Here is a 23,261-nt window from a genome sequence, read left to right on the forward strand (position 1 = left end):
GGTCCTCTGCTTCCCAGGCCGATGCTCTATCCACTGCACCACCACCTGGTCAGGAAGTTTAAAACTTCAAAGTGTCTTCTCTTACTGGTTTTCTATGATATAAAAAATAGAACTTGATTTTGTTTAAGTGACAGGAGGGGAGATAGACAGACTCCCGCATGCACCTTGACCAAGATCTACCTTGCAACCCCCATCTGGGGCCAATGCTTGAATCAACCAAGCCATCCTCAGTGCCTGGGGTGATGCTCAAACTAATTGAGCCGCTGACTGCAGGAGGGGAAGAAAGAGAGAAGGGAGAGATGGAGGATAAGAGAAGCAGATAGTCGCTTCTCATGTGTGCCCTGACTGGGGATTGAACCTGAATGTCCGCATGCCAGCCAACACTCTATCCACTGAGCCAACTAGCCAGGGCCGATTTTTTTTTCATGGATAATAATATGGAGCTTAATGGACAAAATAAGGGTTTAGAACAGACACAAGAGTTTACATGCCAAATAGGTCTAGTCATGTATTTTAAGTTGATGACTGTTTGGGCCAATAAAAAAGAATTGCATTATCTATATTTGAGCAATAAATTATCAGCTATTTTCTTTAAAGGAGTGCTTAGTCCAACTAATTTACTACAGCTTTATTTATCTTGAGACCAGCATGCTATATCTTTCTTGTTTCAAATAAGCAATAAAAAAGAGAGTGGGAGGAGGGGTCATTGAGTATGGGGAGCAGTGAAACATATATTCCTCAAGCAACAGAACTGGGAGTTAAGGGGCATCACAGCTACATTAAACACACTCCGTCCTGAGCTACCCTGCTGAAATACATTAATCTTGACAAATAGTTTTCCTTCCAAACCCATTAAAGTTAGTATCTCAATAACAGAGTTTTGAGTTATATGAAGGGATCATTTAGTCAAAGAAAGGTCCTGTGTCAGGATTAGAAAATTATCTTCTCACGCACTAAGGCCGCCAGGCGTAGTTAGGAAAGTGTTATAAGACAATCGGGCCCATAGGTCTCACTCCCCTTGAGGCCTGTGCTTTCACCACATCAGCTCTTGCGGACACATAGGGGTCCTAAGAACCCTTTAGTCTGGGGAGAATTCTTTATCGTTGTGTTCCGTTGGCCACTTTTGTTGGCATACGTGATGGAGAAGCCCGTTGACTGGTGTGAAACAGTAGGGGGTGCAGGCGTCGCTTACAGAACTAATGAGCCACTTCACCCCCTCAGTAGCTGTGTGTAAGTAGCTCTTTTGAAGGCAGAGGTATCTGCCTTCACTTTTAAAGAAGTCAAAACATTTTTCCTATAAGCTTAGGCAGAGATGAATAGAAACAAACAACTATATCCCACAAAAGGAATGCCAGAGTCCAGGGCCCGAAGTTCTGGTAACTTCTATAATAGTTAAATGAATTACTCCTAATTATTTTTTGAGGTATGTGGCAAATCCTCCAGCAGGCGACAGTTCTCTTTATGAGTGACTACATGCCTGAAAGCGTTAGCTGTCTTCTTCTGCCAGGTCTGTTTCCTGGGAGATGACCCATTACTTAGCACGTTGTCCATGAGCGGCATATCCCATCCAGAGGTGCCAAGCGAAAAAGATGGAGGTGAGGAAGGAAGGAGGAGATAGAAGGGAGAAAAGAAAATACAGCACTACGCCTCCTTCTAGGAGGATGAAACACCCTTGATCAGCTTCACCAGTCTTGCTCTCTTTCCACACCAAATCAAACATAAAGGTAGAATAGTATTTTTAACTCATCACACATTTCAACTTATGACTGCTGTTATTTTTTACAAGAATTACCTAATCACAATGGGCACTTCTGTGCTGTTCAGCATTCGTTGGTTTTTTTTTATCTGAAACATGACAAATGTGAGGCTTCTTAACCAGCAATGAGTCATCATTGTTCTCAGTTAGTAACTAAAATACAGTTTTATAAGGCCGGGTGGTACAGTGAATAGAGCATTGACATGGGATGCTGAAGACCCAAGTTCAAAACCCTGAGGTTGCCAGTATGAGCCCAGGTTCATCTGGCTTGAGCACTGGCTCACCAGTGCTAGTAACTGCAGGAGTAAAAAAAAAAAGTAAAAAAAAAAAAAAAAAGATCTTATCCTTAAAGAACTCACATTCTAATAGAAGAGACAAGATAAAGCACCAACCCACCTCATAGCTAAACACAGATTAGAGGAAGTGAAGTACTTAGGAGAGATACAGAGCGCCATGTGGTTCCAAGATGAGAGAGACCATGTCTGCTTAGAGCCATCAGCAAAGGCTACTGGCTACTGATAGATGGCAGGATTTTGACAGGGAGAGACAAGTAAGGGAGGACATTCCAGGCAGAGTGAGAGCCAGAACAAAGGGACAGAGGTGAGATGGGCAGTTAGGCATCCGAATACACAAACTGGTTAAAGCTTAGGGCAAGTATACTAGAGCGGGGGGTATGGTTGAAGACCTAAGAAATATAAGCTCAGGACACTCAAGTTATATTTGAATTTCAGATAAACAACAAGTAACATTTTAGTATAAATATGTCCCATGCAATATTTGGGATATACTAATACTAAGACATTTTTTAGTGCTTATCTAAAATTCAGGCTTGACCGAGTGTTCTGTATTTTACTTGGCATCACTTAAGGAACACTTTGGATTCCAGGCTGAGAGTATTTATCCAATGGCGTTTGACATGGGAGCACTGTGATCACACTGTGTTCTACAGCTATTACTCTGCGGGTAGGATTCACCGGGGCAGAAGGAACAGGCGGCGAAACAAGCAGTGACAAGGCTTCTACAAGCCCATGCTACAGCTTTGTACAAATTACAGTAAAAAGTGTAGTAAGCCTGACCTGTGGTGGCGCAGTGGATAAAGCGTTGACCTGGAAATGCTGAGGTCGCCGGTTCGAAACCCTGGGCTTGCCTGGTCAAGGCACATATGGGAGTTGATGCTTCCAGCTCCTCCCCCCCTTCTCTCTCTCTAGCTCTCCTCCCTCTCCTCTCTAAAAATGAATAAATAAAAAATAAATAAATAAAAAGAAAATTGTAGCAGGAATTCTTTAAAAAAAAAAAAAAGTGTAGTAAAAGGTGTCCCTTCTTCTGGAGAATGTCAGCCCACACCATGGCCATTGAAGCTTGGACTGGATTTCTGCCCCTTAGTGCCCCTTGGGTCAGATGTCACAAAGCCTTGTAAGATGGCCCTGGGCAGGAAGGAGTCAGTTAGGGCAATCCAGGGTAAAGTTACCAAGGGTCCCAGCACTGGCGAAGGCGGAAGGAATGCAAAAGTAAGGATCAGCATATTTAAGGACTTTTTATAGACAAGGCTGACCTTAAAGAGCTAGACACCTCAAAGACATACTTCTCAAAGTGTGGTCATAGATCGTGTGGGATCTCCAAGACATTTCCAGAGGGTCTACACAGTGAAAATTAGTTTTACAACACTGAGACGTTATTGACCTTTTGCACTGTGCTGGCATTTGCGTGGATGGTGTAAGCTAATGGTGGGAAAACTGCTATTGCTCCAGCATGAATTAAGGCAGCAGCACTCAACCCACTGAACAGTCACTATAGTCTTCAACTCCCAGGACCACATTCATACACAACATCGGTAAAAAAAAATTTAATTGTATTAAATTACACCCCATACATGCCTTTTTAACATTCTGGTAGATGAAATGAGAAGTATATATGAAGCTCTTCTGCACACAAAGTACAATGGCTGTTTGAGGAAAAACAATCAGGTCATTGAGTTGTGAGCTGAACATCAAGAGGACACTTTTTTTTTTAATTTTTTATTTATTCATTTTAGAGAGGAGAGGGAGAGACAGAGAGAGAAAGAGAGAGAGAGAAGAGACAGAGAGAGAGAAGGGGGGAGGAGCTGGAAGCATCAACTCCCATATGTGCCTTGACCAGGCAAGCCCAGGGTTTCGAACCGGCGACCTCAGCATTTCCAGGTCGACGCTTTATCCACTGCGCCACCACAGGTCAGGCCAAGAGGACACTTTTTAAAATGGAACAGCACACGCCCTGGCCAGATAGCTCACTGGGCTAGAGCATCTCCCCCAGTGCAGGGGCTGCAGGTCTGAGTCCCGGCCAGGGCGCACACGGGAACAGATCAAGGCTTCTGTCTTTCTATCTCACTTCTTCGCTCACTAAAATTAATTTTTAAATTTTTAAATTTAAAGAAATAGAACACCACTTTTACTCAATGGAACACAACTGACGGACAAACTATGGTTGTTCAGATTGGAGTAGCTGGCAAATATTTTCTCAAAACCAAGTAAGCCCATCACTTGGAGTAAAATTACTGAAAGGATTTGTTGCCAAATGATAAAATTTGAGTTTCGAGCCAAACTAGAATGATATTAAACTTGTACCCATCACTAGCAGCTTGAAAGCATCCCACTACTCGAAGGTTTTTTGGTGAGATTAGTGGTAATACTAACAATTTTATTAGTGGTAATACATGGAATTGTAAGAGGGATATTTTTATACATATACTTGTAAGAGTGAAGTGCTTGGTCTCTCTGACACGGTGATGTTTGGGCCTGTGTTATTCTCATGGCCTTCAGGCTAGTACAGGGCTCAGGAACCTCATGAGCCAGATGTGACTCTTTTGATGGCTGCATCTGGCTCGCAGACAAATATTTAATAAAAAAATAATAACGTTAAAAATATAAAACATTCTCATGTATTACAATCCATTCATTTCCTACCGCTCATGGTCATGGTTGCCGGTGGCTGGAGCCAATCACAGCTGTCCTCTGGGACAACACCAAATTTTTATTGGGTAATGCATAACGTACATGGGTCGTTGTATGGCTCTCATGGAATTACATTTTAAAATATGTGGCACTCATGGCTCTCTCAGCCAAAAAGGTTCCTGGCCCCTGGGCTAGTAGCTCCTGCTTTAGACATAAGAGGAATTCTGCTTGGGGCTTGAGTTTTAACAAAAACAGCCCCTCCCATTTTCCCTTCTCTTGACATAAAAGAAGCCTGAACCCTGTGCTTTCTCACGATGGCTTTGAGGAACCAGTAAGGCCATCTTCTTGATTTGTAGCCTTCTTGATCAGTAAACATTTTCTTACTCCAAACTCTGATGGTTTGAGTTTTGGCCTTTTGAAACATCAGGCACACAGACCTTTGAACCACTAACATAATGAATTAGATGAAGATTGGGAAGATCTGCATAACTCAATTTTATTTTTTTTTCTGAAGCTGGAAACGGGGAGAGACAGTCAGACAGACTCCCACATGCGCCCGACCGGGATCCACCCGGCACGCCCACCAAGGGCGATGCTCTGCCCACCAAGGGGTGATGCTCTGCCCCTCCGGGGCGTCGCTCTGCGGCGACCAGAGCCACTCTAGCGCCTGGGGCAGAGGCCAAGGAGCCATCCCCAGTGCCCGGGCCATCTTTGCTCCAATGGAGCCTTGGCTGCGGGAGGGGAAGAGAGAGACAGAGAGGAAGGAGGGGGGGTGGGCAAATGGGTGCTTCTCCCATGTGCCCTGGCCGGGAATCGAACCCGAGTCCCCTGCATGCCAGGCCAACGCTCTACCGCTGAGCCAACCGGCCAGGGCCCATAACTCAGTATTTTTTAAATGACCAATAAATATGTGAGTAAAGAGACCTAGTCAAAGTGAAAAATAGGTCAGTGGATTTTAATCTAATAGATTAAAAGAATTCTAGGCTCAGGCCAGGTGGCTCAGTGGATGGAGTGTCATCTCAGTGCACTGAGGTTGTGGGGTCAACCCCCCATCAGGGCACAAATGAGAAGAAACCAATGAGTGCACAACCAAGTGATTCTTCTCTCTCTCTCTCTCTCTCTCTCTCTCTCTCTCCCCCCTTTATCCCCCTCTCTTCCTCTTTCACTCTTTCTCAAATTGGTGGGGGAAAAATTTTAATCATAGATATGGTTTCATATTCCATATTGCAACTAACCTTTAAGAAACTATCACTTGCTGAATTTTGGTGCAATGTCAAGGAAAACTATGTACAGTTACCTAAAAACACTATTAAAATATGACTTTTATCCCAATGCATATCTGAGGGAGTCCAGGTTCTTTTCTTATATTTCAATTAAAACCTATTACAAAAGATTGAATAAAGCAGCAGAGATGGGAATCCAGCTGCCCTCCATGAAGCCAGATGTTAAAGGTTTGCAAGGTATGTAAAACAATGCCACTCCTCTCACTACATTTTTTCTTGTCTTAGAAAAAAGTTATTTTTTCACATATGCTATTACTTAAACTAGTAATGAGTTTAGTATTTCTGTTTTTAAGTGGGTTAATATATATATTTAAAAAGTCTGTTTTAATAGCCAGCATGATTAATAATGGTAGATATAACCCACAAAAACAAAAGCTTTCTGAGGTCCTTAATATCTTTTAAAGTATAAATGGGCCTGCCTGACCTGTGGTGGCGCAGTGGATAAAGCATCGACCTGGAAATGCTGAGGTCACCGGTTCGAAACCCTGGGCTTGCCTGGTCAAGGCACATACGGGAATTGATGCTTCCAGCTCCTCCCCACCTTCTCTCTCTCTGTCTCTCCTCTCTCTGTCTCTCCCTCTCCTCTCTAAAAATAAAATTAAATAAATAAATAAATGAATAAAGTATAATATAAATGGGCCTAAGACCAGAGTTTGAGAACCACTGCCAAAGACTAAGAAGGATGTTGAGGATACAAATACGAAAGACTGAGTGAACCGAGGGCCCCAATGGAACAAGTCAAGTCAAGAGAAGAAGTGGGGCCCTGGCCGGTTGGCTCAGCGGTAGAGCGTCGGCCTGGCGTGCAGAAGTCCAGGTTCGATTCCCGGCCAGGGAACACAGGAGAGGCGCCCATCTGCTTCTCCACCCCTCCCCCTCTCCTTCCTCTCTGTCTCTCTCTTCCCCTCCCGCAGCGGAGGCTCCACTGGAGCAAAGATGGCCCGGGCGCTGGGGATGGCTCCTTGGCCTCAGCCCCAGGCTCTGGAGTGGCTCTGGTCACAACAGAGCGATGCCCCAGAGGGGCAAGCATGCCCCCTGGTGGGCAGAGCGTCGCCCCCTGGTGGGCATGCCAGGTGGATCCCGGTCGGGCGCATGCGGGGAGTCTGTCTGACTGTCTCTCCCCGTTTCCAGTTTCGGAAAAATACAAAAAAAAAAAGAGAGAGAGAGAGAGAGAGAGGAAGTGGGATTCGGGCACAGGGAGAGCAGTAGTTCGTTCTGTTCTGAGTGGGCCGAGTGCCTGCAGAACTGAAAACGAAGTTCAGAGGCAGCTGGAAACACCTGCCCGGATCTTGGGGGAAAGGTCTGCGGTAAGGACATAGATCTGGGATTTGCTTTCATAAGGACAGCAGTTAATGCGAGAATCAAAAGTGAAAAAAATTTGGGGAGTAAGTTACCCATACTTAAGGAGTGGAAGGAATCAGTAAAAAGTGTGAAAGATAAATAAAAGTCTAAAGGAGAAGAAAAACTAGACTATAATTCAGAGTAATGAAACCAGATTTATCATTTGGTTGGTTTTATCCAACAGTACGGGCCAGGCATCAGCCGGGGCGGTTGACATGAATGCTCTTCATGGTGACCCTTTCAAAGGCAGTATTAATCATCTCATTTTGCTGGCGAGGAAGATGAGGCTGAGCTCTTGACTGCTATACTTTGTTCTGAATTTGGAGAGGATGCTTACTAGTGTCCAATGTTTCAGAGAAAATGAAGAAGGGGGCAGATAGATAGTCAGAGGGACCTGCCCCGGAACTAGGTAGCTTATTTGGGAACAGTGAGAAAAGCAGCGGGCAAAGTATCTTGGAAAAGACTCGAGGTGGCAGGAAGCAAAAGTTTGAGAGGATAACAGTGTTAAAGTACTGTTATCTTTCATTGAAAAGGAGGTCAGGGAAGGGGCACTTCTGATTTGATATTATTTTACATAAATCTGCATAGCAATTTCCTAACCCTGAGCGATCATATGTAGATGCAAGAAACACAAAATTTCAGGGGCAACTTAAATGCATTTCAATGTTTCCATTCACCCCAACCTGCCCCGGAATGAGCCTTTACTGTCAAAGTCCAAGAGCTGAGCCATTGGCTTCAGGAATCTGATTGAAAATCACGTTCATAAACTGTTGGAGAGGAAATGACTTTCTCATCCTGTCTCAAGAGCTGGACTTGTGCCTTTAGTCTTCTGTGTGGGTCTACACTAACCCACTGCCCTACTGAGGTCTGGGCACAGCTGCTCAGATGTGAAGTAATAGCCACAATAATTTAATTATTCATTCAGATTGCATTTTTTCCATTTGAGATATTCAAGCTTTAAATGCTTGTTGTACACTGAAGTTTTTAATGGGGGAAAGAGGTGAACAAAGTATTAATATTAATGACCATTTATAGCTTTCAAATGATCTTTAGAAGCCTGCATATAATTTGTGAACATTAACTTAGAAATCACCCTTTCTGGAATAAATTGTGTGCTAATTACAATGATTTTGAACCACTTACAATAATCTTCCCTCTAGACAGAGCATTATAGGTCAAAGAACAAAATCAGTCAAAATGAGTGAGTTCTGTCCTGAATCAGCCAAGAAGGCAAGGGACATTGACTCCTGGGTTCTCGTTAAGTAACACATTCTCTAAGTGGTCACCTTGGCACCTTGCACTTACTAAGGACTCAATTACTGCTAAGTGGGTCTATATTAATTCCTATAAAGCAGTGTGTGTGACAGTGACATATGACATGTCAGATGGAGTAGATAATAACACCGGTGTGGAAATTTAATGAGGCTGACACTGTCTCTCCACCTGAAATCTCTTGTCAATGGAAGTGCCACAATACCTAATATTTCACTCTAGTTGATTCTGATTTTGGCGCTTAAATTAAGCCCTAATTTCTAACTAGCAATAGTGTTTCCAAATTCAAGCTCCTCACTCCCCAGGAAGTAATTTATTCAAATACCAAAAGTATAGTGTGAATTTGTTGGAAGTTTCTTTCTTCTATGATGTAAAGCAGGGGTCCCCAAACTATGGCCCGCGGACTGCATGCAGCCCCCTGAGGCCATTTATCCGGCCCCTCCGCACTTCCGGAAGGGGCACCTCTTTCATTGGTGGTCAGTGAGAGGAGCATAGTTCCCATTGAAATACTGGTCAGTTTGTTGATTTAAATTTACTTGTTCTTTATTTTAAATATTGTATTTGTTCCCGTTTTGTTATTTTACTTTAAAATAAGATATGTGCGTGTGCATAGGGATTTGTTCATAGTATTTTTTATAGTCCGGCCCTTCCAACGGTCTGAGGGACAGTGAACTGGCCCCCTGTGTAAAAAGTTTGGGGACCCCTGACGTAAAGGTTTGTCAGGCAAAGTGAAATAGACTTGGGCACGGGATAGGGAGGTTTCCCTGAAAGGGGGAAGAGATGGATTTGTAAAGTGAAACTATTTACACTTCATAATTTCACCCTCCCTCCTTACTATCATGCAGCTGTTGGTTAATCAGTATAGCCTTCACACCTGCTGTCTAGGTTCCTAGGTAGAGTCCATAACACTTAGCCCTTGAGGCTGTTAAGATCAATATTGTGACCTGAGAACACATCTCAAACTACTCCTAGGAGACCCTCACTGTCTTCCTCTCCACTTATCACCCAGTTTTATTTACCCTCTTCCGCCTTTCTCCCACATTGACATTACACCGAGGTGTGGAAGGACTTACCCAGGGAAACTCTCGCAGGAACAGCTCTTCGGTCGATCCAAAATGAAACCCACGAAAGGATTACCATCAACATAGCTGGGAAATAGGTTTGCAACACAAAGAAGAAAATATGCCTCCTTAGCACAAAGTTGATGAAAAGCCTGTTGTACCAACCTGTGAGAAAAAGGCCAAGTTTTTATTAGAACAGGCTTCCTCATGGAAACACCACACTTACTGAACCAACCTGCTTCTTCACGTCCCAAGCTCTTCGGGAACACGGAACGCAACCCACTCACCCCTGTCCACCCGGCACCCGCACAGGACTTGGGCCTGGCGCTCTTCCGCTATTTGTTGAATAAACTGAACTGCAGTCTGTTTAACTACGTGTCTCAAAGATCTCCCTTAAGACCTGAGTCCTGCCGCCTTCAGAGCCTGTGCTCTTTTCAGAGGCTGGAGCTGCAGGAGTGATCGGGCAGGAGGGAAAAGACTTTCAAGTCCTCAGAAAACAGTAACGGGGAAATCATGCCCGTGGAGGCGGAAGGGCCAGGGGACCCTGAACGTCATCATGTGGCCCTTCACGGAGCCACAGCTTTCTCTGAGGACCGAGCAAGACAAATTCCAGCCCAGCGCCACCTTAGCTCGTCCTGTGACAATTTTTTTTTGAAAATATTATTAAAAAAAAAAAATCTCCCCTTGGCGTGCGGGGGACCCGGGGTTCGATTCCAGGCCAGGGCACATAGGAGAGGCGCCCATTTGCTTCTCCACCCCACCCCCCCCTCTCCTTCCTCTCTGTCTCTCTCTTCCCCTCCCACAGCCAAGGCTCCATTGGAGCAAAGATGGCCCGGGCGCTGGGGATGGCTCCTTGGCTTCTGCCCCAGGCGCTAGAGTGGCTCTGGTCGCGGCAGAGCGACGTCCCGGAGGGGCAGAGCATCGCCCCCTGGTGGGCAGAGCGTCGCCCCTGGTGGGCGTGCAGGGTGGATCCCGGTCGGGCGCATGCGGGAGTCTGTCTGACTGTCTCTCCCCGTTTCCAGCTTCAGAAAAATACCAAAAAAAAAAAAAAAAAAAAAAAAAAATCTCCCTTAAATCTCATACCTGCGGTTCAAGAATGTGTGGTAATTATCTTTTGTGGGATGGTTTCTAAAAACCTTACTCCAAAGTACATTGTGCTTGCAGCGTTCCTGCAGGCGGGCAGGTCTTGAATACATGACTAGTGAGTGCGTGCAGGAGTCATTAAACCCCTGATTAGCTGTGCCAAATAAAAGAAAACATCTTCTCTGAAGGAAAAGATTCACCTTAGCTACTTGGTCACTGGATTCCAAGTTGGGATCCAGACAGCTAGGAATTCACAGAGAGGGCTGGGGGAAGGAGTATCCATACACTAATTTTATTTTAAAGTCTCGTGGGCACCATTCACTTAGCTGTGATAAATCTGGAAAAAGACAATCAAATGACGATGCTTCTTTTTTTTCTCGTTAGCATTATATAAACTCATATTGGTAACATTGGTTAATCCATACCGATCAAAAGCACAAATTATGGCCGCGTCTACACACGCATTTTATTTGAGTTTCCCCTTTCACATTGACAGCAAGGAAACGTTAAGCCAAATTGTCAAACCATCTATAGCAGTGGTCCCCAGCCCCCGGGCCACGACCGGTACCGGTCCGTGGGCCATTTGGTACCGGTCTGCAGAGAAAGAATAAATAACTTACATTATTTCCGTTTAATTTATATTTAAGTCTGAATGATGTTTTATTTTTAAAAAATGACCAGATTCCTTCTGTTACATCCATCTAAGACTCACTCTTGATGCTTGTCTCGGTCACGTGATACATTTATCCATCCCACCCTAAAGGCCGGTCCGTGAAAATATTTTCTGACATTAAACCAGTCTGTGGCCCAAAAAAGGTTGGGGACCACTGCTCTATAGGACTTCTCTGAGTGTCATTCTCTAATAACCCCATGTTAGAGTCTATCTAATGCTGTGCTCTTGCCTTTACTTTTTCTTTCTCACACATTTCTAACTCATTTTATCTTGCTTTATTTCACAATAACTGTGACCAATCTTATTAAACCTTTACTAAAATAAGGCAATGAATACTAAAATGAACAAAAATGAAAAGATACCTTTTTTGAATAAGCAGTTATATTAATTTTTCTATGATAAATACAGTGTATTTTGAGACAAAATTAGTCAAAACACGAAACTACAGGTTAAAAATTATAAAACAGAATCATAGGTATTGCAAAGTTAGAGAACCCTGTCTCTAGTCCAGCAGTAATCTCTTAGGAAACCCGGGATAGACACCTATCAGGTGGATCAGGTTAATATTTAGGCATTTAGCCCAAGACACACGCCTCACCACCCACACTGCGTCAGGAGGCTACTCCTAGTGTTCTACTCTCAGTTACGTGCTGATTACCTTTCTCTTCCTTACCTGTCTCGTAGTTCTCTTACCATCAGTTGATGTATGTCTCCATGATATTAAATACTGTCATTATCAAGGGCAATAAAAGATACACTATGCAGTGTATTCTAAAGTCAAAATATACACATTACTTTTTAAACTACTGATTGTCTTGTATTACCCATGTCATCGCCCCAATCTGGTGTTGTGTGCGATGAAGAGTTTTAACCGTGGCTATGGAGTGGAATAACAGCATCTCTGCTATTACGGCTTCATTATTGTGGATTAAAAGGGATAAGGAAAAGCTGTGAAAGTATTTCATGGTTTTAAGTCTTGAAATAACTTAGGTAACAAGGTTCTTTTTTTATGTGTAAATTCCTGATTTTTTTTGGTGTGTGTGGGGGGGTACAAATGAGAAAGATAACTGTTACTCTGTCCTGCGGCTCTTCGGGGAGGGGGAGACGAGGATGGTATTGTGGTCATAGCTGTGGTCTAGGAAGAGCTCCCTTTATCAACAAGGAAAGGCGACACGGCCTTGGAAAGATGTGGGGCCCTCACTTGGGTAGCGTAATGGTCTGACTCCATTTTTATATTTGACCGCTGACAGCTCTCTAGCCCTGTTTATCCTTCTGCCCCACACCGGGGCAAGCTAACAGGAAAGCCATGTGCTCCCTCTTTTGGCATCCAAGATTAAACAGTGCAAGCTCCGCTTTGTACATGGGAACCCTCACCCCAGTCCCACCTTCTGATCACCATAAAACCCCAAGCCAGTGGCCCTTCCCTGTTCTCTCAAGCTATTTCCAGACCTGCTTGGCAGCCGACCCTGCTGTCTCTAGAACACCTCATTCTATGAGTAATAAATCTCTTTATTCCTTTTTGGTATGTGTGTGGCATCGTAAATTTTGACATGTGAAAAAAATTTGTGTGGAGGGGTCCATCTGCCTCTGTCAGGTTGCCACAGTTTAGAAAAAGAGGGCAGTTTATGAAAGAGAGAAGAGAGTTGGGGAGTTGGCAGCCAGGGAAATGGAAAAGAAGGGCAATAAATGGGGAGTCTGCCCCAAAACAGGTTCAGGAAAGCTTTTATTCCTCAAAGCTGTCGCCTTCAGTGGCCTATTAACATGTGAGGCCTCGCCCTGTGTTGAAAGAATCAAGATGATGTTGATGAAAATGGTCACGATGCTGATAGCTACTAGCTAATAGTTATTGAGCACTTACAGTAGATGGCACACAGTGTTCAAAGTTATTTATGGCAGGCAATATTCTAAATTATTTAAATGTGTTAAATCATATATCTTCACAACCCTACAAGATAGAGAATATTATGAAACCAATTTAAAGATGAGAAAATTGAAGCATAGAGAAATCAAACAACTAGTCCAAGGTGACATTTCTAATAAGTGGTAGAGTCGGAATCTGAACTCACACAGTCTTTCTCTAGAACTTGTACACCGAGCCTCTACACTGTGCTTTAATAAGGAATACTCATTCACGAACACAGTAAACTGAGGAACAAAATAGTAACAGAGGCGGGGTCACAGGGAACAGATGGACAGCTGTCAGAGGGAAGGGGGAAGAGGGAATGGGCCCAAAGAAGGTGAAGGGGCCCTGGCCGGTTGGCTCAGTGGTAGAGTGTCGGCCTGGCGTGCGGAAGTCCGGGGTTTGATTCCTGGCCAGGGCACACAGGAGAGGCGCTCATCTGCTTCTCCACCCCTCCCCCTCTCCTTCCTCTCTGTCTCTCTCTTCCCCTCCTGCAGCGAGGCTCCATTGGAGCAAAAAGATGGCCCGGGCACTGGGGATGGCTCCTTGGCCTCTGCCCCAGGCGTTAGAGTGGCTCTGGTTGCGACAGAGCGACGCCCCGGATGGCAGAGCATCGCCCCCTGGTGGGCGTGCCGGGTGGATCCCGGTCGGGCGCATGCAGGAGTCTGTCTGACTGCCTCCCCGTTTCCAGCTTCAGAAAAATACAAAAATAAAAAATAAAAGGTGAAGGGATTAGTCAAGTTATATATACATAACACATAGATACAGGCAACAGAGTAGCAATAGCCAGAGGGAAAGGGGGACGGAGGTGAGGGGAGGAAAAGGAGGGAAATGGAGGTGGAAGGTGACTTTGCATGGGATGTGGGGGGCATGATGTGGGGTGTGTAGAGGGTGCTATATTGAGTGGGACACTTGAAACCATGTCAACACAATAAATAAATAAAATAAAATTTTAAATTAAAAAAGATAATTCATTCAGTGTGTAAAGCCAGTAGGCACGGCCAGCATCATAGCTGCCTGGCCCATGCAGGTTCGCACTGGTGGGCCATCATCTTTAATCCTAGCTTGCACCCGGCGGGCAAGTAAAAACACACACTGGGCTCCAAAACCCACTCACATTCAGTGCTCACAAAGCTACTGACTTATCCGAGTTTCCTAGAATCAAAGGTTTCTAGCTCAGCAGACTTACTCACCTCTGTTCCCCCTCTCCTTCCTTCTCCCTGCACAAACTCTGCACAAACTGGCATCTCACTCAGCATTCCACCATCTTGGCTGCTTCTCCTGGCCTTCTCCACGTGGCCTTTCTCTGCTCTCCTCTCTGCTCTCTCCTTTAATGCTAATCTCAGGAACCAAGAGAGCAAGCTCCTGTTCTGCCCCCATTTTATAGTGTAGAAATCAAAACCTTTAATCCAATATACAAAACAGGGAAGTCTCTAATACAAAGTCGCTTATCTAGGGCATGATGGGATTGCACCATCCACATCAAAAAGGGTGGGAAAGGCTTTGTCCTAAAACGACCCCACATCAAAAAGGGTGGGAAAGGCCTAGTCCTAAAACCAAGCCCCAGGCTATAAGGATCCTGCCTGCCCACAGCCCGCCCCCAACACACATTAATATCACCTGAGCGACAGCTTCCGTGTGGGCAGCGCCATTTTTAACAAAGTGAGCATAATATATTTTATCTGCCCAACACAGTGCATCCCTTAGGATTGATTTCCTTTCAGTTGAGGGCAGGATTGATTTCCTTTCCTTTGCAAAAAAAAAGTACATGGTTTTGAGAGACACTGAAAGGAAAGAGGGAGCAGAAGCCCTCTCCTCTTATCAACATTGCCAGGCAGCGATGAAGGCAGTGCCGAGGGAAAGGGTGCAGACCTGGCGATTCAGCCGGCAAACGGAAACTAAAGTCCCATAGCACACGGGCTGGAATTGCATGGGTCCACTTACACGTGTCCTGTAAATAGATGGTGTAAATCTATGGTATCGATAAATACAGAATAGGACTGTAATGTATCTTCCCTTCCTTGTGATTTTCTTAATAATACTTTCCTTTTTCTAGTTTATTGTAAGAATATAGTATGTAATACATATAATGCACAAAATATGTATTCATCAATTGTCTGTGTTATTGATAAGGTCAACAATAGGCTACTAGTAGTTAAGTTAGGGGAGAGTCTTAAGTTATACACAGATTTTCAACTGTGGGGATCAATGCCTCTAACCCCTGTGCTATTCAAAGTCAACTGTAGAACTCTACCTGTAACGCTTATAACCAGATTCAGAAGTACAGTATTTCTCTGTAGAGGTGATTTGGGAGTAATGGCAGTAATGGTTATGGTCATTGTTATAAAGATAGGATGTTAGTTACTCTGTCATCCAATATAATAATAAATTATAAAAAATTATTTTTGATGAGATCATGTAAAGCCAGGAGGCAGGGCCATGGCCAGCATCAGAGCTGCCTGGCTCATGCAGGTTCGCATTGGATTCGGACAGTCGGTAAAGAAACCATGGAGCCAAAAACTGGTGGGCCATAGTCTTTAATCTAGCTTGCACCCGGCGGGCAAGTAAAAATACACACTGGGCTCCAAAACCCCAGTCACATTCAGTGCTCACAAAGCTACTGATTTATCCGAGTTTCCTAGAATCAAAGGTTTCTAGCTCAACAGCCTTATTCTCCTCAGTTCCCCATTTCCTTCCTTATCCCAGATACAAACTCTGTACAAACTGGCATCTCACTCAGTACTCCGCCATCTTGGCTGCTTTTCCTGGCCTTCTCCACGTGGCCTCCTCCCGCTGCTGGCTCTATTCTCTCTGCTCTCTCATGCTAACCTCAGGAACCAAGAGAGCAAACTCCCACTCCGTTCTCATTTTATAGTGTAGAAATCCAAACCCTTAATCCAATATACATAATGGGGAAGTCTCTAATACAAAATCACTTCTATGAGGCATGATAGGATTGTACCACCTCACGCCAAAAAGGGTGGGACAGGCTTAATCCCCAAACCAAGCCTCAGGCTACAACAATTCTCAACACACATTAATATCACCTGGGCAACGGCCTCTTTTTTTTTTTTTTTTTTAATAAATTTTTATTAATGGTAATGGGATGACATTAATAAATCAGGGTACATATATTCAAAGAAAACATGTCTAGGTTATTTTGTCATCAAATTATGTTGCAAACCCCTCGCCCAAAGTCAGATTGTCCTCCGTCACCCTCTATCTAGTTCTCTGTGCCCCTCCCCCTCCCCCTAACTCTCTCCCTCCCTCCCTCTCATGTCCTCCCTCCCCCCCCACCCTTGGTAACCACCACACTCTTGTCCATGTCTCTTAGTCTCATTTTTATGTTCCACCAATGTATGGAATCATGTAGTTCTTGTTTTTTTCTGATTTGCTTATTTCACTCCTTATAATGTTATCAAGATCCCACCATTTTGCTGTAAATGATCTGATGTCATCATTTCTTATGGCTGAGTAGTATTCCATAGTGTATATGTGCCACATCTTCTTTATCCAGTCTTCTATTGAAGGGCTTTTTGGTTGTTTCCATGTCTTGGCCACTGTGAACAGTGCTGCAATGAACATGGGGCTACATGTGTCTTCACGTATCAATGTTTCTGAGGTTTTGGGGTATATACCCAGTAGAAGGATTGCTGGGTCATAAGGTAGTTCTATTTGCAGTTTTTTGAGGAACCACCATACTTTCCTCCATAATGGTTGTACTACTTTACAGTCCCACCAACAGTGAATGAAGGTTCCTTTTTCTCCACAGCCTCTCCAACATTTGCTATTACCCGTCTTGTTGATAATAGCTAATCTAACAGGGGTGAGGTGGTATCTCATTGTAGTTTTGATTTGCATTTCTCTAATAACTAATGAAGCTGAGCATCTTTTCATATATCTGTTGGCCATTTGTATCTCTTCCTGGGAGAAGTGTCTGTTCATGTTCTCTTCCCATTTTTTTATTGGATTGCTTGTTTGTTTGTTGTTGAGTTTTATGAGTTCTTTGTAAATTTTGGATATTAGGCCCTTATCTGAGCTGTCGTTTGAAAATATCAGTTCCCATATAGTTGGCTGTCTGTTTATTTTAGGGCCACGATAATCAAAACAGCATGGTATTGGCAGAAAAATAGACACTCAGACCAATGGAACAGAATAGAAAGCCCAGAAATAAAACCACATATATATGGTCAAATAATCTTTGATAAAGGGGCCAACAACACACAATGGAGAAAAGAAAGCCTCTTCAACAAATGGTGTTGGGAAAACTGGAAAGCCACATGCAAAAGAATGAAACTCGACTACAGCCTGTCCTCGTGTACTAAAATTAATTCAAAATGGATCAAAGACCTAAATATAAGACCTGAAACAATAAAGTACATAGAAGAAGACATAGGTACTAAAATCATGGACCTGGGTTTTAAAGAACATTTTATGAACTTGACTCCAATGGCAAGAGAAGTGAAGGCAAAGATAAATGAATGGGACTACATCAGAATTAAAAGTTTTTGCTCAGCAAGAGAAACTGATATCAAAATAAACAGGCAACGGCCTCTTTAACAAAGTGAGCATAATACATTTTATCTGCCCAACAGATAATATGTTTAAACAGAATACTAATCTGAGGAAAGCATTTGAGTTTACCTCTCAAAAGACCATGTTTAATAATTTGTGGATAATGTGAGGCAGAACTACCCCATACTTGTGATAATTTAGAAGATGAATTTCTAAGTGCTGATCTTTCCAAAAATGAAAATATGGTTGAGTGAGCCTAGATATGTATATCAAATTGATATTTGAATACAACTTTCAAAATGTTTTACTCATATTTTTTAGAGCTTTAGATAGAGCCCATTTTAATCTTTCTCACTTAAAACTGTATATTATAGCCTGACCAGGTGGTGAAGCAGTGGATAGAGTGTCAGCTTGGGACACAGAGGACCCAGGTTCAAAACTCCCAGGTTGCTGGCTTAAGTGCAGGCTCACCAGTTTGAGCACAGGGTGACTGGCTTGAGTGTGGGATCATAAACATAACCCCATGCTCGCTGGCTTGAGCTCAAAGGTCGCTGGCTTAAGCCCAAGGTCGCTGGCTTGAGCAAGGAGTCACTTGCTCAGCTGGAGCCCCTGGGTCAAGGCATATATGATAAAGCAATCAATGAGCAACTAAAGTGCCACAACTATGAGTTGATATTTCTCATCTCTCTCCCGTCTGTCTTTGTCTGTCTGTCTCTCTCTCTCCCCTGCATTACAAAGAAAAAAAGAAAGAAAGAAACTCAAATAGTATCTTGTATGGGTTCTGTCTGAAATCACTCAGAATGCTAATAACCAGAGAAAAAGAGGCTACTTCTAACTTTAGTTACAAGGGATCAAATATTTTATTTTTATATTGATTGATTGATTGATTGATTGGAGAGAGAGAGAGAGAGGAAGGGAGAGAAACATTGATTTGTTGTTCCACTTATTTGTGCATTCATTGGTTGATTCTCATATGTGCCCTGACCAGGGACCAAGCCCATAGCCTTGGCATATGGGGATTGTTGGGCAGATAAAATATATTATGCTTACTTTGTTAAAGATAGCACTGCCCACGTGGAAGCCTGTCACCCAGGTGATTATATTAGTTACCCTTCTTGCTTGGGATGGACGTGACTATATTAATGTGTGTTGGGGGTGGGCTGTGAGCAGGCAGGATCCTTATAGCCTGGGGCTGGGTTTTAGGACTAAGCCTTTCCCACCCTTTTTGATATAGGGTGCTGCACTCTCATGAGGAATCCCATTATGCCTCAGATGAGTGACTTTGTATCAGAGACCTCCTTGTTTGTATATTGGATTAAAGCAGCAGTTCTCAACGTGTGGGTCGCGACCCCGGCAAGGGTCGAATGACCAAAACACAGGGGTTGCCTAAAGCAATTGGAAATACATATTTTATTTTAAAATGTATTGTATAATAAATATGTATTTTCCGATGCTTTAGGCGACCCCTGTGTTTTGGTCGTTCGTCCCCCGCTGGGGTCACCACCCACAGGTTGAGAACCGCTGGATTAAAGGTTTTGATTTCTACACCATGAATTGGGGCAGACTGGGAGCTTGCTCTCTCTCGGTTCCTGAGATTAGCATTAGAGAGGATAGCAGAGAAAGGCCGCATGGAGGAGGCCAGGAAAAGCAGCCAAGATAGTGGAGAGTGCTGAGGGAAAAGCCAGTTTGTGCAGAGAGAAGGAGATAGGGAACAGAGGTGAATAAGGCTGGTGAGGTAGACACTTTTAATTCTAGGAAACTCGGATAAGTCAGTAGCTTTGTGAGCGCTGAATGAGTGGGTTTTGGAGCCCAGTGTATGTTTTTACTTGCCCGCTGGGTGCAAGCTAGGATTAAAGCTAATGGCCCACCAGTTCTTGGCTCCATTATTTTATTACCGTCTGTCCGAATCCAATGCGAACCTGCACGGGCCAGGCGGCTGTGATGGTAGCCGTGACTACTGGCTTTACAGGGATGATTCTTTAATCAACTGAGCTATCCATCCAGGGCTTCAAATATAATTTTTAAAAGCACCTTGTATAAATGCTGTCAAAAATCTGTCTGTCAAAGTAAAGAATATATAATATAGGCCAAATTTTGAACAGATTTTCTATTTTCTCTGTTGGTCAAAATAAGTTTTTAAATATGACATATATGTTTGCTTGCTTTGGGTGTGGGGAACAGGCTATAAACTGGGAAAGTCATTATAGCCTAAGGCAGGGGTCCCCAAACTTTTTACACAGGGGGCCAGTTCACTGTCCCTTAGACCGTTGGAGGGCCGGACTATAAAAAAAACTATGAACAAATTCCTATGCACACTGCACATATCTTATTTTAAAGTAAAAAAACAAAATGGGAACAAATACAATATTTAAAATAAATAACAAGTAAATTTAAATCAACAAACTGACCAATATTTCAATGGGAACTATGCTCCTCTCACTGACCACCAATGAAAGAGGTGCCCTTCCAGAAGTGCGGTGGGGGCCGGATAAATGGCCTCAGGGGGCTGCATGTGGCCCGCGGGCTGTAGTTTGGGGACCCCTGGCCTAAGGCTTAGTTTTAAAACTAAGCTTTTCCCCACACCCTTGACCGTTGCATGGTGTTGGGTGGTACACTCTTATGAGGAATACCATTTATGCCTAAGATAAGTGACTTTGTATCAGAGATTTTCTTATTTGTACATTGGATTAAAGGTTTTGATTTCTACACTACAAAATGGGGACAGACGGGGGGCTTGCTCTCTCAGTTTGGTCCTGCTATAACCATTGCAGAGGCCTCCCTGATCCCTTTGCCCTCCATGGGAAAAGCAGGTTTTCTGCTTTTCCCTTGGCTTTCCTTGTGGCTTGCCTGTCTTGGTGAGACACCAGTAAACAGAATGGCCCACCATCCTCCAACTTTGCTGTTTCTTTACCGTCTGCCTGAATTCAATGAGAACCTGCATGTGAATGGCCACGATGGCGGCCTCTGGCCTTACATTCTCTTTGAGACAATTATGCACTTGATGAATTCACTCGGTCCGCTAATATTTATTGAACACTGAGCATGTGCCAGAGACGTGCCAGGTGCTGGGAAAGAAGTGATGAACAAGACGAACATATTCTCTGCCTTCTTCCTAGTTGGGCACTGTAAAGCCAGTAGTCATGGCCACCATCACAGCAGCCAGGTCCATGCAGGTTCGCATTGGATTCGGACAGATGGTAATGAAACAACGGGGCCAAGAACTGGTGGGTCATCATCTTTAATCCTAGCTTGCACCTGGCAGGCAAGTAAAAACACACACTGGGCTCCAAAACCCACTCATTCAGCGCTCACAAAACTACTGACTTATCCGAGTTTCCTAGAATCAAAGTTTCTAGCTCACCAGCCACATTCACCCCTGTTCCCCCATCTCCTTCTCTTTGCACAAACTCTGCACAAACTGGCTTCTCCCTCAGCACTCCACCATCTTGGCTGCCTCTCCTGGTCTCCTCCATGTGGCCTTTCTCTGCTCTCCAACAGCATGGGCTCCTCCTAGCACGTAATCACTCTTCTCCCAGAACAACATGATCTCTCTTCCTTTTAAAACCTTTTGGCATGAAAGCCCTCCCCCAACACATATTAACATATCACCTGGCGATGGGCTTCCACATGGGCAGGGCCATCTTTAACAAAGTGAGCATAATATATTTTATCTGCCTAACAGGCACTCAGACAATAACGCAGTTAAATTGTTACAAAGTATATTACCTTAATCCACGGATTACATAGAGACACCAAGGCAGGATACAGAAGAAATTTTAGGAGATTTATTAATAAGCCGAATACGTATGACTTACACGGGGTATAGCTAACCCAAATCGTGCAGCCTCGAATATAGCTCTGAAGCTAGTTATACAGACTTGATCACATACAGGTTTAGGGAAAAGGAGGGGGAGCATGACATAATAGTCAGCCATTAACAAGCTTACAACATTTATCTATAGGATCTATTAAAAGGAAAAAACACTCCTACACATTAACTACAAGATAACACAGTAGTGATAAATGTTTTACATATCAAAGACATTCCTAAATCTTCTAGGGTTGTTGCCACAACAGTGAAAAGTTTTAGCTTAGGATAAGGAAATTACCTTTTTTTTTTTGTTTTGTTTTGTTTTGTTTTGTTTTTCTTCCATTTTTCTGAAGCTGGAAACGGGGAGAGACAGTCAGACAGACTCCCGCATGCGCCCGACCGGGATCCACCCAGCACGCCCACCAGGGGCGACGCTCTGCCCACCAGGGGGCGATGCTCTGCCCATCCTGGGCGTCGCCATGTTGCGACCAGAGCCACTCTAGTGCTTGAGGCAGAGGCCACAGAGCCATCCCCAGCGCCCGGGCTATCTTTGCTCCAATGGAGCCTTGGCTGCGGGAGGGGAAGAGAGAGACAGAGAGGAAAGCGCGGCAGAGGGGTGGAGAAGCAAATGGGCGCTTCTCCTGTGTGCCCTGGCCGGGAATCGAACCCGGGTCCTCCGCACGCTAGGCCGAAGGAAATTACCTTTGATAAAAGTGTTGGGGCTAACTTTAGTTTACAAGTTTTATACATATAAAGAATTTCAAGATGATGATTGATTATTAGAAAGCATATAAAATGTTACAGAATGCAGGTTTTTCAAGCAAGGGAAGTGGGCTCGTGATCCCTTTGTCTAGAGACATACAGTCACCCTCAGGACTCCAGGAGGGGAGGAAGGGTTAGAATAAACATGGTCTCCTAAAGGATCTCACTGAAGGGGAAGAGGAAGCCCTCAGACAACCCCCACCCTCCTCGCTGTCCAGCAAGTGGCCTCAGTCCCTCCAGAGAACTATAGTTAAACTAAAGTTAGTTATTAACTTTTGCGCCTTCAATCTCTTTCTCTGGGTTATTTTTCTTTTCAGAAAGGAGGGGTAAGGGGGCCTGACTCTTCCCCTTAAAATACTAACGTTAATTTTTGCAATTCTTCTGCACCTTATCACAAAATAAACATGTATTTCAGGTAGTGGTAATACCAGTGAGGACAAATGCAGATAAAAAATGGCTCCTGAGCTGTGGTGGCACAGTGGTTAGAGTGTTGACCTGCAACGCTAACACCCAGGTTTAAAACCCTGGGCTTGCCCAGGCGAGACGCATATGACAAACAATCAATGAACAACTAAAGTGAAGCAGCTGTGAGTTGATATTTCTCACTCCACCACAACCCCGTAAAACCAATAAATAAAATCTTTTAAAAACATGGTGAGGCCAGTCAGAATGGCGCTCATCAACAAAACAAACACAGAATAAGTGCTGGCAAGAATGTGGAGAAAAGGGAATCCTCCTGCACTGCTGGTGTGAATGCAGACTGGTGTAGCCACTGTGGAAAACAGTATGGAGATTCCTCAAAAAATTAAAAATCGAACTGCCTTTTGACCCAGCTATTCTACTTTTAGAAATATACCCTAAGAACACCATAGAACTGTTC

General features: G+C 43.9%; 1 protein-coding gene across 1 annotated transcript in view; it reads right to left on the reverse strand.

The window, feature by feature from the left end:
• The window catches only part of GABRR3 (gamma-aminobutyric acid type A receptor subunit rho3), a 90,732-nt gene that overhangs the window by 11,584 nt on the left and 55,887 nt on the right, over positions 1–23,261 (reverse strand). Inside the window, exon 7 of the mRNA XM_066241203.1 lies at positions 9,650–9,802. Coding sequence (XP_066097300.1) covers positions 9,650–9,802 — 153 coding nt within the window. The remainder of the gene's footprint in view (positions 1–9,649; positions 9,803–23,261) is intronic.

This window comes from Saccopteryx bilineata, chromosome 8 (assembly GCF_036850765.1).
Source record: "Saccopteryx bilineata isolate mSacBil1 chromosome 8, mSacBil1_pri_phased_curated, whole genome shotgun sequence".
Taxonomy (NCBI): Eukaryota; Metazoa; Chordata; class Mammalia; order Chiroptera; family Emballonuridae; genus Saccopteryx; species Saccopteryx bilineata.